General features: G+C 41.3%; 1 protein-coding gene across 1 annotated transcript in view; it reads left to right on the forward strand.

Annotated features, from left to right (window-relative positions):
- The window catches only part of ARFGEF2 (ADP ribosylation factor guanine nucleotide exchange factor 2), a 45,438-nt gene that overhangs the window by 18,399 nt on the left and 13,197 nt on the right, over positions 1-13,842 (forward strand). The window contains exons 10-25 of the mRNA XM_035122146.2: positions 169-403; positions 648-747; positions 1,462-1,601; positions 2,228-2,336; positions 3,228-3,429; positions 4,279-4,390; positions 4,813-5,018; positions 6,496-6,580; positions 6,679-6,850; positions 8,436-8,587; positions 8,944-9,072; positions 9,855-10,013; positions 11,172-11,319; positions 11,789-11,888; positions 12,394-12,434; positions 12,530-12,699. Coding sequence (XP_034978037.2) covers positions 169-403; positions 648-747; positions 1,462-1,601; positions 2,228-2,336; positions 3,228-3,429; positions 4,279-4,390; positions 4,813-5,018; positions 6,496-6,580; positions 6,679-6,850; positions 8,436-8,587; positions 8,944-9,072; positions 9,855-10,013; positions 11,172-11,319; positions 11,789-11,888; positions 12,394-12,434; positions 12,530-12,699 — 2,260 coding nt within the window. The remainder of the gene's footprint in view (positions 1-168; positions 404-647; positions 748-1,461; positions 1,602-2,227; positions 2,337-3,227; positions 3,430-4,278; positions 4,391-4,812; positions 5,019-6,495; positions 6,581-6,678; positions 6,851-8,435; positions 8,588-8,943; positions 9,073-9,854; positions 10,014-11,171; positions 11,320-11,788; positions 11,889-12,393; positions 12,435-12,529; positions 12,700-13,842) is intronic.

The raw sequence follows: 13,842 nt of genomic DNA on the forward strand, positions 1-13,842 counted from the left end.
TCAAGTAAGATATGTGTGTGTGTGAGAGAGAGAGAGTGAAATTAAGTTGTAGAGATGAGATGAGAGAAAGCTCAGGGCTGTGAGATGGTTCCGGCTGATAGAAGTTTATAACAAAGAGCTTATAACAAGATATTGTTTTGACTCTGTTCTTCTGCTTCCTATTTTTAGATCCCATGAACTACGCTCTAAAATAGTGTCTCTCCAGCTGTTGCTTTCGGTTTTGCAAAATGCTGGTCCGGTCTTCAGGACACATGAAATGTTTATAAATGCAATCAAGCAATACCTCTGTGTAGCATTATCTAAAAATGGAGTATCTTCCGTTCCTGACGTCTTTGAGCTCTCCCTTGCCATCTTCCTCACCCTTCTCTCAAACTTTAAGACCCATTTGAAAATGCAGATTGAGGTAAGAAGGTTTTGGTTTTTTCTCTTGCTTCAGATGCTTGATACTCTCCTTAAGTTCAGTTCAATAGTAATATGAAACTGTCTCTGCATATGGATCATGAATCAACCCGGTATGTTCTGTATTTGAATGTGTGTGTGTGTGTGTGTGTGTGTGTGTGTGTGTGTTCAGAACTTTTAACGATATCCTTGGAATGTATGCCTGGGGTACAGACCTTGCACCTACTTTTCCTATTTGTATTCAACAGGTATTTTTCAAAGAGATCTTCCTGAACATTTTAGAAACCTCTTCCAGTTCCTTTGAGCACAAATGGATGGTAATTCAGACCTTGACTAGAATTTCTGCAGGTAAGTAATTTTATAACATCATCAAGAAATTTCCCTTTTGTCTTTCACTGTGCTAAGTGTTTTGCAGTATTTCTCCCCGTAACAAGTGGGAAGTCTGCTAAAGACTGGTAGTGACTGGTTCAAGGTAATCAATCCACCGTGCTTTCTGGCTGTGCAGGGAGTCTCTCGTGTCCAGTTCAACCAATGTCCAGTTCAGCCAAAGGGCAGACACTGGAGGCGTTTGGAATATAGAGTCAAATAAGTGGGAAAAGGGGTCTTCAAGGGGTTTGGATGTCAACTGGGTATTTCCTGCCTTCCAGCAGTGGCTGGTGGGATGGGGTGGAGCTTCCTTCCTGACACCAAAATTGCTTGTTACCTGGATTTGGCAGGCATGGGGCATTGCTGTGACAAGGTCAGAGTTGCACCAATGCACCATCGGAGCAAGCCTGGCTCTCCCACCAGTGCATATGCACAGCCCTAGTCTTGCTTTTTGCTACTAGTGCAGGCCTTTTTTGATGTGAGGGAAAATAGTTCAGAAAATGTAATCCAGCTCTGATATAATAATGCAAACAGTGGCTTGTATTATTCCTTCCCCACCCTTTCCCCCAGTATGTTTCATAGGTATTAAATTTTGGGGGGCGGGGGAGAATCCTGTCACAATAGTCTGTTGTCTGCATACATTGTTCCCAGACACCTCAATTTTCATAATCTGTTTTTTGTTTTGTTTTGTTTTAGATGCTCAGTGTGTAGTGGACATATATGTGAACTATGACTGTGATTTGAATGCTGCTAATATTTTTGAACGGCTAGTAAATGACTTATCTAAAATTGCCCAGGGAAGGAGTGGACATGAGTTAGGCATGACACCGCTGCAGGTAAGACTCATCTGTGCAATTCCCACTTTGTTCAGTGATGCTTGCTCTCAGTTAAGTATATTGGCAGCCTTGTGTTAGTATCTTGTATGTATCCCACCCACTTGTCTATTTGCTCACAAAGAGTTTAGGAGTGCACTTAGTTTCATGACAATTGAACGTGGAGCCAAACTTGAGTAGAAGTGTAAAGCGATGCCCTTGAAGATAACTCAGAAACTGGTCCAAAATGCAGTAGCCAGATTACTGGTTGGGGTTCCATTTATAGCTCGCATAACCTCAAATTTTAAAAAACTGCATCAGTTATCGCAAGCGTCCTCAAACTCGGCCCTCAGATGTTTTTGGCCTACAACACCCATGATCCCTAGCTAGCAGGACCAGTGGTCAGGGATGATGGGAATTGTAGTCTCAAAACATCTGGAGGGCTGAGTTTGAGGAAGCCTGAGTTATCGGTTGGTTCCCAAACCGAATTCCAAGTATTTGCAGTAGCATTTAAAGGCAAAAACAACTTAGGCCCCAAATAGCTGAAAGGCTATGGCTTTTTTCGTTTTTTGTTTTTAATATTCTGAGGTTCCAAAGATCTCGACCTGTTAACATTGTAATTGTTCTTTCTCCACATATTTTGTGTACAGGAACTAAGCCTACGGAAGAAAGGTCTTGAATGTTTGGTCTCTATATTAAAGTGCATGGTAGAATGGAGCAAAGACCTATATGTGAACCCCAACCATCAGGCCAGCGTTGGTGAGAAATCAATCTTTTTCTGTACCCAAAACCCTACTTAAAATAGCTGGAAGCTGGAGTGAAATGATTTGTGGCTTTGTATATGTTACCTAAAGCTGGCTTCTGTTTTTTTAGGCCTTGTATTATCTTAGAATTAGAATTTTCTGGTGCAAGTTTTGTGACTTTTTAATATCAGGGGATTGCCAGCGAATAATTAAGAGCATAAGAAGAGCCCAAAAACCAGCATCCCATTCCCACCAGCTGCTTATTGGAAGCCCACAAGCAGGCCCTGAACGCAATAGCACCCTCCCCACTTGCTTTCGCGGATTAGCAAGATGAAAGATCCCTTTGTGATTGGGCAACTGTGGCTCTGTACCTAGATCAGAGGTGGGGAACTGGCCTGCCCCCTGTGGGCCATTTTTGACAGATGGGCATGGCAACCCATGTCAATCATGCAATGTCAGGTAGTATAAATCTCAGCCCGTGGCAACTGGTAGAGGTCTATATCTGATCCTAGTGCCGTGCAGTTACTTTGTTTATCTCCAATCTTTGCACTATGGTGCCTAGGACTGAAGTCACTTATCTCCAATCTTGGCACTTAATGCTTGGATTGGAGATCGCAGGTGTCCGTGCATGATGTCATATGACGTCAGTTGACTGACAGGTGGGCTTGGTTTGCCCAGCATGGTCTCTGGGTTAGATTCAGAGTACCTCAATACTCCCTGCAGGAAGACAACTGCTGTACTGATGGGAAACTTGGAAGATAGTGGCTGGGTGTATTGGCTGACCTCTTGAGCTGTGTCTAAGACCACATAGGTGGTGTGAGTGTCCGTCCGTTTGGAGAGCCCACACGCTTTTACCTACGCATTATTTGGGAATATGTGTTTACGTCCCCTTTTTTTTTACATGCAGGTCCAGACAAGCCTTCGGAACATGAAATGGGAGAAGTCAAATGTTTAGATATTGGGGGACGAAGAAGTAGTGCAAGCTCCTTAGATTCAACAGTCTCCTCTGGAGTTGGAAGTGTTGGCACCCAGACTGCTGTCCCTGATGATCCTGAGCAATTTGAGGTGATCAAGCAACAAAAAGAGATAATTGAGCACGGGATTGAACTGTGAGTTGAACCCATTGCTAAAATAGCTTTAAAATGGCTTTTCTAATCGAACTTTTTAACTTTTTACTGCTTTATTTGCTGTGCATTTTAACAGTGAAAAGAAAAGGAAGCTGGTACCAAGCAATCAACAAGAATTGAACTTCAGATTGGCGCCAAATTTATTGCATTGAGAGTTTCACATTTGTATTCATTCAGTAAATTTCCCATTTTTCAGAATACATAAGAGTGCAAATGTGCTGTTTTATTTTTTTTAACTTCTTGCATCTTTTAATGTACTGGAATTCCCACCCCCCAATTTTATGATTTTATCTTTGAGAAAACCCTAGAGTGGCTTACAAAATGATGCAGTGTATACATTTTAGGAAATATATAAATGTTCGACAAAGATTGTTAAACATTTCTGTTTAGTTGATTTAACATTTCTGTGCCTACTGAGCCAATTCCATCCTACTGAGCAATACGTTAAAATCAGTAACTGCTTCCCATTCGTTTTGTCCATTCTTACAACTTGTAAAACTCCCTTTAAAAGCAAACACCTGCTTTCTGTTTTTTGTGGCTACATTAGCCATTACTATCCCCTAAAATTATACAGTCCTGTCAGTATATTTCTATATGAAGTCCTGGGATTCCCAGTTCAAGTTTAACTCTCGTTTGTAGTTCATAAGTTTTTAACTACATTTTAGAAAGGGGGCTGCTAGGGCTGCAGGGGGAATTCAAAATATCATAATAAAATAAATAACAATTATGCTAAACCTGGTATTTTCTGTCAGTGTTTGAGAGTCCAGGAGACTGATTTTCTGCATCAAATTGATCTATCCTTTTCCTCCTTGTTCTGTCTCTAAACTATAGATTTAATAAAAAGTCCAAGAGAGGGCTGCAGTATTTGCAGGAACAGGGAATGCTTGGTGTAACAGCAGAAGACATAGCACAGTTTCTGCACCAAGAAGAGCGCCTGAGTTCTGTAAGGCTGAATCTTACATTGTTCAAAAATCACATGCTTTTGTTAATGCTATACACATACATGCTTTTCACAGCTGTTTCCATGTGGGGATGTGAGTGTGTAAATATCACACTAATGAGGTTTTTGGTGGCGTTTCGGGACCAGGCATTGATAACCAGATTGACAGCTAATGATATTTAATGGAGGGACAAAAGTCCTTAATCACTTCATTATTGTCATTATAATGAATTAAATTTGTATATGCCTTTCATTCAGAGATCACAGGGCAGTTCACAACATAATGTGAATGTGATGGTGAAATGTGATGATTTTGTAATGTAATATATTTGAAATGTAAGAGGGGAAATTATCAAAGTTGCTACCTTTACAGTATTTCATACATTTCTCTTCTTTCTTTCTTTCTTTGCTTTGTTTTCTGTTAGAGCCAGGTGGGAGAATTTCTGGGGGACAGTAACAAGTTTAACAAGGAGGTGATGTACGCCTACGTAGACCTGCTTGATTTCTGCGGAAAAGACTTTGTCTCTGCTTTACGCATATTTCTGGAAGGATTTCGGTTACCTGGTGAAGCTCAGAAGATTGACAGACTAATGGAAAAGTTTGCTGCTAGATATATTGAATGCAACCAAGGGTAACTTGAAAGATATTGGATAAATCATAATAGAAATGAGTGCATTTTTGGAAGCAGCGGTTGGGAGAAGATACGGTTTAGTAAGACTAGCCAGGTCTTACTAAAGTATGAGTTGGATGAGTAGCCTTAATCATCCAGCTCATCAAGCAAAAGCAATTTGTAGACTACCATGTGTAGAATACCATATTAGGATATGGCTGACATATTCTAAAAGCAAAACATTTCTGTAGCCAGACCATAGAATTCTAAGAAAATTAGGGAAGTGCATCTGTACCTAAGGGAGAACTGATTCATAAGCTGATGTTGCTATTCTGGGATCAAACTAAATGAGACACCATTTAAGCAATTGGCAGTGGCCGTATATTCCAGGCATTGTGTCAGGGCTTGGGGAGCTGAGCCAGATTGGGACTCCTAACCTTTAGCATCGTCAACACCTTGTTTTTATTATATATGAGAATTTTCCCCCACCCCAATCAATTAGAACTTGGCAGCAACTTTGAAGGAAACCAACCGGAATCCAGATTTGATGAATACTTCAGACAGGACCACCTTACATAGAATAAGGTCACTTGTTCCTGACATAGCTTAAGTCATGTATCCAGTAGGAATGTTTAAGGTTCTTTATTATTTACACACATACACTTATATGATGAACATTATGTTTCAGTTCCAATATAAAAATGATATTAAAAACAGTAGAAAAATATAGTAGATTTAAAGCATTTTCTCTGATTCCCACTCTCTTACTGGGAATTTGTGGAATAAGATAATTGAATATCTTAAACACAAAGCATTTTTTTCCTCCATCCTCAAAACTCTAGGCCTAAAAATAAATTTAAAACTAATTGTTTCTTTTCCGCCTGCCTCGCCTCAAGGCACTCATCTTTTCCTGACTGACATTATTTCCAGTGTTTCAGAACAATCAAGGTCAGTGATTAGGCCTCAGACAGGGCAAGGGTACACAGAGAATGCTGGAACACAAAATTCAGAGACAGACAAACCATGTTCCATGCTCTTGTTTCTGTCAGGTCGGACAATTACCTTTATTTTTTTCCTGATGGAAAACTGGTGAGGCGTACCACACCTGAATTATATTCTTTTATAAAAACCCATTCATACAATCAGTAATTGCCTGAATGGCACTGCAATTTGACCCTTGATCACTGGGGAGGCACTGGATTTGGAAGAGCTCAGGAAGAATCTGGCTGCTGGTTCCCAGTTCTAGATATTCTGCAAGCATAGCTATTTTCTGGATGAACACAGTGATAATTGTCCTACTTGGCAGTTGCCTGTTAATATTTTGTGGAATTGTTATGGACTCGGGAGCAGTCTATAGTCACAGCTCAATGAACAGCATCTACATTTCAGTAGGAAATGCTGTAATAGAGTTTCTGATGGTGTTTTGAAAACGCACACATGAAGAGTTTATAATAACAAGACCTAGGATTCTAAAAACCTGCTTTTCTTCCTTTTCCAGTCAAATTCTGTTTGCGAGTGCCGACACAGCTTACGTTCTAGCATATTCTATCATAATGTTGACAACAGACTTGCACAGTCCCCAGGTATGTGTGTATGTATATAATGATACAGAATGGTTGCAAATGGGCTTCTACGTAACTCAGAACCTCTTTACCAGCTTTTGACTGTTTTGCCATAACAGGTGAAGAATAAGATGACGAAAGAGCAATATATAAAAATGAATCGTGGGATCAATGACAGCAAAGACCTTCCAGAAGAGTATTTATCTACCATCTATGATGAAATAGAAGGGAAGAAAATTGCAATGAAGGACGCAAAAGAATATGCAATCACACCAAAATCTACTAAGCCAAGTATGATGTTTTAGCCCTGAACCCTCAATAATCCTAGGCTTTTTGTTTAGTATGTTTTCATTGTTCAGCTTGCTAACTTCCTATTGTTGGCACAGAGGATACTTAGAATAACAAGGCGGTATAGTGGACAGAGGATATTGCGTAAGGAAGTCTGGGTTCAGATCCTTGCTCTGTTATCACTTGGATCACTTTGGGCCAGTGTATGTTTTAGCCATAGCTGCCTCAGAAAGTTGTTGTGAGGGTGAAACAGTCTTAACTCCTATGCTGCCAGTCTGGGCTTCTTGGAGGAGGAGCTGGTTCCAGATGTTGTGGAAACAAGAGGGAAATAGTCTGATGCTGGTCTGGCTGACCTTGCATTGGAGCAGGTGCTTTAGACTTGGCAGGCCTCCTTTCCTGCCAAAAGTTCCCCTTCAAAAATTTTGGACTACAACTCCCATCATCCCACCATGCCTATTGAACGCCCTGACTTGGGCTGGTTGCAGTTGTTCTTCCAAACATCTGGACGACACCAGGGTTGTTCCAGGCCTATGATTCTGTGTTCGCTGAATGTTCAGCAGCACAACTCTGTTTACCTGGCGGAGTTAGGTGGGAGATTGTTTCAAGCTGACATATAAAGTACTTTTACTTCATCATGCTGTCTGTGGAAGATTGAAATGAGACGAACAACATGCTCCTGTACTTATCTACTCAGTAGTAAGTCCCATTAAGTCCAAGAGGACTTGCTCCCAGGTACATGCGTGTAGGATTGCAGCCTAAAAGTCAAACCACTGCCACAGGAAAGAGAAAGTACAGGAATATAGCTGCTTAAAACAGATGATCTCTTCTTAATGCAAAGTTGAGTTGAGGAGGCTCAGATGGGGGGAATGAGATTCTTGCACATTGTGGCTGCCTCAGAGGAAAGGCTTCACTGGCATGTTAAACTGCCCATCTTGCTGGGTGAAGTGATTCCTAAGAAAAGTGTAGTCACCGAGTTGTCACTCTTCCCACATCATCATCATCATCATCACCATCATTTTATTTGTATGCCGCCTTTCCACAGTTAAAACAATGCTCAAGGCGGCTTACAATATGAAGGTCAAAATGAAGCAGCACCAAAAGCCTTATCTTCTTGCTACACCTGCTTGGGGCCAGCCAGAGTAACACAGCTTGAATAGTGGGTCATTTGCCACTTCTAAAATGGCAGATAAGGTTGAATCAGCAGTGGTAAACATCATGACTTCATCAAGGAGTAACACTATAATTGTTATGATGTTTAATTGAAACTGATAGGTTCTGAAGGAATGATATGGTCTGAGTGTGAAATGTATGATTTAGATTTGTCTTTTCTGGGAAGTGAAGCAGAAACATACTGAAACTGAATTTATTATATCCTCAGTATAATAATGAAAATGAATTTATTATATCCTCAGTATTTAATATGTTAAATTATGCATGGATTTAAGTTGCACATAAATTTCTTGATGGATATGGGAAGAAGATTTGTTTTTTAAAGACTACATACTCTTGATTTATCTGGAATGTGGCGTAGGTGTGCCAAAAGATACTTAATGCAGTTTTGTGGGGGGTTTGGGTTTTGTTTTTTTAGATGTAGCCAGTGAGAAGCAGCGAAGGTTGTTGTACAACCTGGAGATGGAGCAAATGGCAAAGACAGCTAAAGCTCTAATGGAGGCAGTAAGCCATGCAAAGGCACCTTTTACTAGTGCAACTCACCTGGATCATGTCAGGCCCATGTTCAAAGTGAGTATGGAACTGAAGTCATGGAAACCAGAGGTCAGGCTTCTTAAGCATCCTTTTGTCTTGGGACCATATTTGCACAGCATTCATTTAAGAAACAGTGGGTTTGCAGGGCTGTGCAGTGATAGACTTAATGTGTGTGAAATAATGGGGGGGGAGAAGGTACAGTCAGAAGATAGTCAAGAATGTTAAAAATATTGTAATGTTCCTGGTCTATGTCACATGACGTACAACAGTTCCTTTTTGACTTGACTTATGTCTATATTAAATAACTTTCTGGGGCAAAATATGGTTGAATTTAAAAAGCCAAATAGACTAAAGCCTCCCCCTTCTTCCTCTTCCCATCCTTTTTTCAATAGCTTGTGTGGACTCCATTACTGGCTGCTTATAGCGTGGGTCTTCAGAACTGCGATGACACTGAAGTTGCATCATTATGCTTGGAAGGAATACGCTGCGCCATCCGAATAGCCTGCATTTTTGGCATGCAGGTTGGTATAGAGTAGGCTTGCTGTATGTAGTAAGGTAAAGGGACCCCTGATTATTAGGTCCAGTCATGACCGACTCTGGGGTTGCGCTCATCTTGCATTACTGGCCGAGGGAGCCGGCGTACAGCTTCCAGGTCATGTGGCCAGCATGACAAAGCCGCTTCTGGCGAACCAGAGCAGCACACGGAAACGCCGTTTACCTTCCCGCTGTAGCGGTACCTATTTATCTACTTGCACTTTGATGTGCTTTCGAACTGCTAGGTTGGCAGGAGCTGGGACCGAGCAACGGGAGCTCACCCCATCGCGGGGATTCGAACCGCTGACCTTCTGATCGGCAAGGCGGTTTAACCCACAGCGCCACCCGCATGCTGTATGTAGTAGGGGTGTGCAAAAAGAGTTGTATGAATCCTCAACCCAGGAACCGAAGCCTTCTGTCAGATTTTGGGCTTGTTTGAGCCCAAAGCAAGATCTCTCCAAAATGCACACTGAACTAGAGATCTTCAGGGTGCTTCAGAGATTTGGATGTTTAGAAAACACTGCAGAATATCCATCCTATTCCCTTTTATACCTGCTTTAAAAGATTATTCCATCCACAGAACTCTCTCTTGTCTGGAGCCATATCCAAGTTAGTCACATGCCATCACCGAGTAACATGCCACCTTAATTCCATGTGCTTATTTCCTGAGTTACATATTTTTAGCAGGAGTGGTGGGGGTGAGGAATGCACATGCCTGTCTTTTACCATGGTTTATTTCTACTTCTGAATTCCCCCCCCCCCATTTTAGCTTGAACGAGATGCTTATGTGCAGGCACTTGCCCGCTTTTCCTTGTTGACTGCCAGCTCCAGCATCACAGAAATGAAACAGAAAAACATAGATACAATTAAGACTCTCATTACAGTGGCCCACACTGACGGCAACTACCTTGGAAATTCCTGGCATGAGGTAAGGAAGCATGTGCGCCTTTGCTGTGCGCTGTCAATTTTGAAGAAGTGTTACTGTATCTGACTGATCCGCTGATACGGGTTCTACATTTTCATGCATTTCTGTAGACTCAGAATTGATGCAGAAAACCCCTCATTGCATTTACATGTGGAACCAATCCCAGTGGGGCTTGCATTTGGCACCAAATTTTAACGGTGCCAAATAAGAGCCCTGCTTTCCAAAGAGCACTTGGGACCGCATTCTGATATTCTAGATGGTTCCTTTGTCTTTCTCTGCCCCACACTTGACATAATACAGTATATGACGATGTGTATGGGGTGGGCGTGGCTTGGGGAAAACAGTCTCGCTGGGCCTAATGAGACCTGTGAGCTAGACGTTCTCCACTGCTAAAGTACACAAAGCAATTCTGTAAATGAGCCCTGCTCATTGCCAATCCTAGGAAAAGTGAATTTCAAGACAGCATCAACTTTTCTGGGATATGGGTGTTTGAGGTTCCTTGAGATACAATTGTCAAAAGAAACCAAACATTTCTAGCTCCATAACTGTCTTCCACTTTTCAAAATAGCTTATCTGTTTCCTTAAAGTGCTAATTGGCTCTGTCTGCTAGACAGAGGACCCACAATGAAGAATGAAATCCTCTCTACCTGCCCAACTATATATTAGGTGAATTGTAATTCCAAGGGTTTAAGCTAGCTGGTCCTGAATTAGCGTTGCAAATTTAATCCTGCCGCCCCATGACTTTATTGGGCCAATGTGCCAAAAGCTATATTTTGAGGAAGAAGGGATTGTGGCTTAGTGGTGTTGGAAGCAAGAAGTCTCCTTTTCAGTCCCTGGCATTTCCAATTAAAATGATTGGGTAGGAAACTCCTTTGGCTGAGAACCCAAAGAGCTGCAGCCATCCATAGTAGACAGGAATTGGGTAAATGGACAATCTCGCCTGGATTGCATACTCATGTCAGAACTGCAGTTTTTGAAGTGGAGCAGATTCCATGGCCGGAGTGGAACATTGAGTGCCTGCACAGCAATTCCTTAGCATTAGAAGTGAATGGGGATGTGCCTGATGATGTGGAGTGTGGCATTTGCATTGGAGGCATTTTCTTGGTTCTGCAATCTGTAGTTGCTGACTTCAGTACTGAAATGCGCATTTGTTTTCATTAGATCTTGAAATGTATCAGCCAGCTGGAGCTAGCACAGCTCATAGGGACTGGAGTTAAAACACGCTACCTGTCTGGATCTGGGCGTGAAAGAGAAGGGAGCCTCAAAGGCTTCACATCTGGAGGAGAAGAGTTCATGGGTCTTGGACTAGGTGAGAAGATTAGCCTTGACTCTGTCTGTTCTCATGCCTAAGGATCCAGGTTAATTAAATAAAGGCATTTGTTGTCATAGCGAATTACCTGTTCCTTGATTTCAGACTGCTTTAACCTTAAAGACCCTCTGTTTAAAGTAATTAATGTCAGTGGCTCATTGAATTGCTGGTTTGGAAATAAGAAACAAGGGTAGATGATTAATCGTATATAGCTCATGCAGGGTGATATCTTTATTCATGTTGTCATTTTGGGAACAGGAAATAAAGCTTTCCCTAATTATTGTACCACATACAGTATTTTATAAGAGGACCACTTTGGTAGGTGAATTCTCAGACCGCTAGATGCTGTTATTCTTGGAGCCTGTTCCTTTGATTTTACAGTCTATAATTCAACTGGTATTGGTAGTTCACTGATGGTAATATATTTCATGTTAGATTTAACAATTATTGTTGGTTTCTTCCTAACTAGGTAACTTTGTTGGTGGAGGTGTTGATAGAAGGCAAATAGCCAGTATTCAGGAATCTGTGGGAGAAACCAGTTCGCAAAGTGTGGTAGTGGCAGTAGACAGGTATTACAGTAACCTTTTTTTTCTTTTTCTTTTTAAAGAAATATTGAAATATATGAAATGAATATATGAAATGAACAGTTTCCTGGTCTCTGATGCAGAGTAGTTAAAGATACCAAAGAAAGGGATTGAATGGGGATTATTGCTGGATGACCCTGTCCTGCCCCTCTTAAAAACAGCATGGCAGATTTTGCCCTAAATATAAACAACTATAATTAGTTTGGAGTTGCATAAAGTGAAGACTTTCCTATTGTAATTATTGGTGTGTGTGTGTGTGTTTATACATATAGTTTTAAATTCTATCAATGTTTAATTGTTTTTAATTATTGTTTCTTCTATGCTTTTAGCAGTTCTTATTCTTCCCCTGTAAGCTGCCTTGAGTCCCATCAGGAAAAACAGTGTTCTTCATTCTAGCATCACATAAAATTACAATACTGTAATATGTAATGGGCTTTTCCTAATGTTCTGTGTCTTGAGAATTAACTCTATATCTCAATTTATCCCACAGAATATTTACAGGTTCAACCAGACTGGATGGAAATGCAATAGGTATGTATGTTGGGGGGTGGGAATGTCCTAAGGCAAATAATAATTGCTTTGTACTATTTCAGGCTTATTGACATGTTTGGTCTCAAAATTTTCAGTGGACTTCGTTCGGTGGTTGTGTGCTGTTTCCATGGATGAGTTAGCTTCCCCTCATCATCCACGCATGTTCAGCTTGCAGAAGATTGTTGAGATCTCCTATTACAACATGAACAGAATTAGGCTGCAGTGGTCCAGGATATGGCATGTCATTGGAGATCATTTCAATAAGGTATTTCAGCATTTGAAACCTATTTCCTTTTCTGGTTCAAACACCAAGGTTAGCATGCACGCAACTGCATCGTTTCAAGACCCATCAAATTTACATGGCAATCTCTGATGGCATCAAATGAAATATAGACTTAGGTTGAACAAGATGGACTTCGAATCCACTCTGCCCAGACTACTAGGTAGAAAAATATTGCCGGCAGGTCCTACATAAAGCTTGACTGGCAAAACCGCAACTCTGCAAAGGCACACCCTTTGTTAATAGGAAGCTCTCCCAAGGGGCCTTGGGCAAAATTACAGACCGTTTTTAGCATAGGCAACGATTTCCATTGGACATGACTTATTTCTTGGCCAGAGCTCATGAGTCACACAGCCTTGGAATTTGGATAATCCCAAATATGGAATTGAACAGTGTTATGAAAATGTGTTAAGCCTGTAAGAAGAAACAAAAAGTTTAAGAAGTTGAAAGCCCTTTAGGGTGTGGTTGGACTTCCTATTTTCAGGCATGGACAGTTTGCTTTCTCCCTTACTGCTCCTTGTCAGCGCAAACAGGCTTGGTGCGATACAGAGTCTGCATTTAATTTTTCCTTCTTTTTAAAATGTATAGCCTTTTATATTACCGTGTGTCTTTCCTTAATGATTGGCTTGTCATAATTGTGCTCAAAGTTTCTGGATTTATGTCTTGATCATAAACAAAATTACAGGGAAACAAACACTACTCTGATTGATGATATTTACTGCCAAGCTCATTTTGATACTCTGCAAAGATTTGCGACTGGTGTATTTTGAGAATACCTTGATCGGGGTAGGGTGGGGCTGTTTCTGCCCATGGGCAATCTTTAGGGGGGCACTTGCCAGCTATGGGCAGAGACAAAAGGGGTTGGGGCAGTGGGCATGAGTTATACCTTTTCATAGTGGGTTGCATTTCCATCCTGGCAAAAGTTCTCAAGGAGGGCCTACAGCAGGGCCACTGAGTAGGGATGGTCTGTGAAGGAGAGGTTGCCTGGGAAGTGTGGCATAGCCTAGAAAGAGTTCCAGTGGATGAATAGGGAGACCCAGAGAGCCTGAGGTTCCCCAGTCCTGCCCCAGACTGTTTCTGACTGTCTTGTTAGCAGCATCATGCCCGTCATTTTTCTATGGACCAATC

This window comes from Zootoca vivipara, chromosome 7 (assembly GCF_963506605.1).
Source record: "Zootoca vivipara chromosome 7, rZooViv1.1, whole genome shotgun sequence".
Lineage (NCBI taxonomy): Eukaryota > Metazoa > Chordata > Lepidosauria > Squamata > Lacertidae > Zootoca > Zootoca vivipara.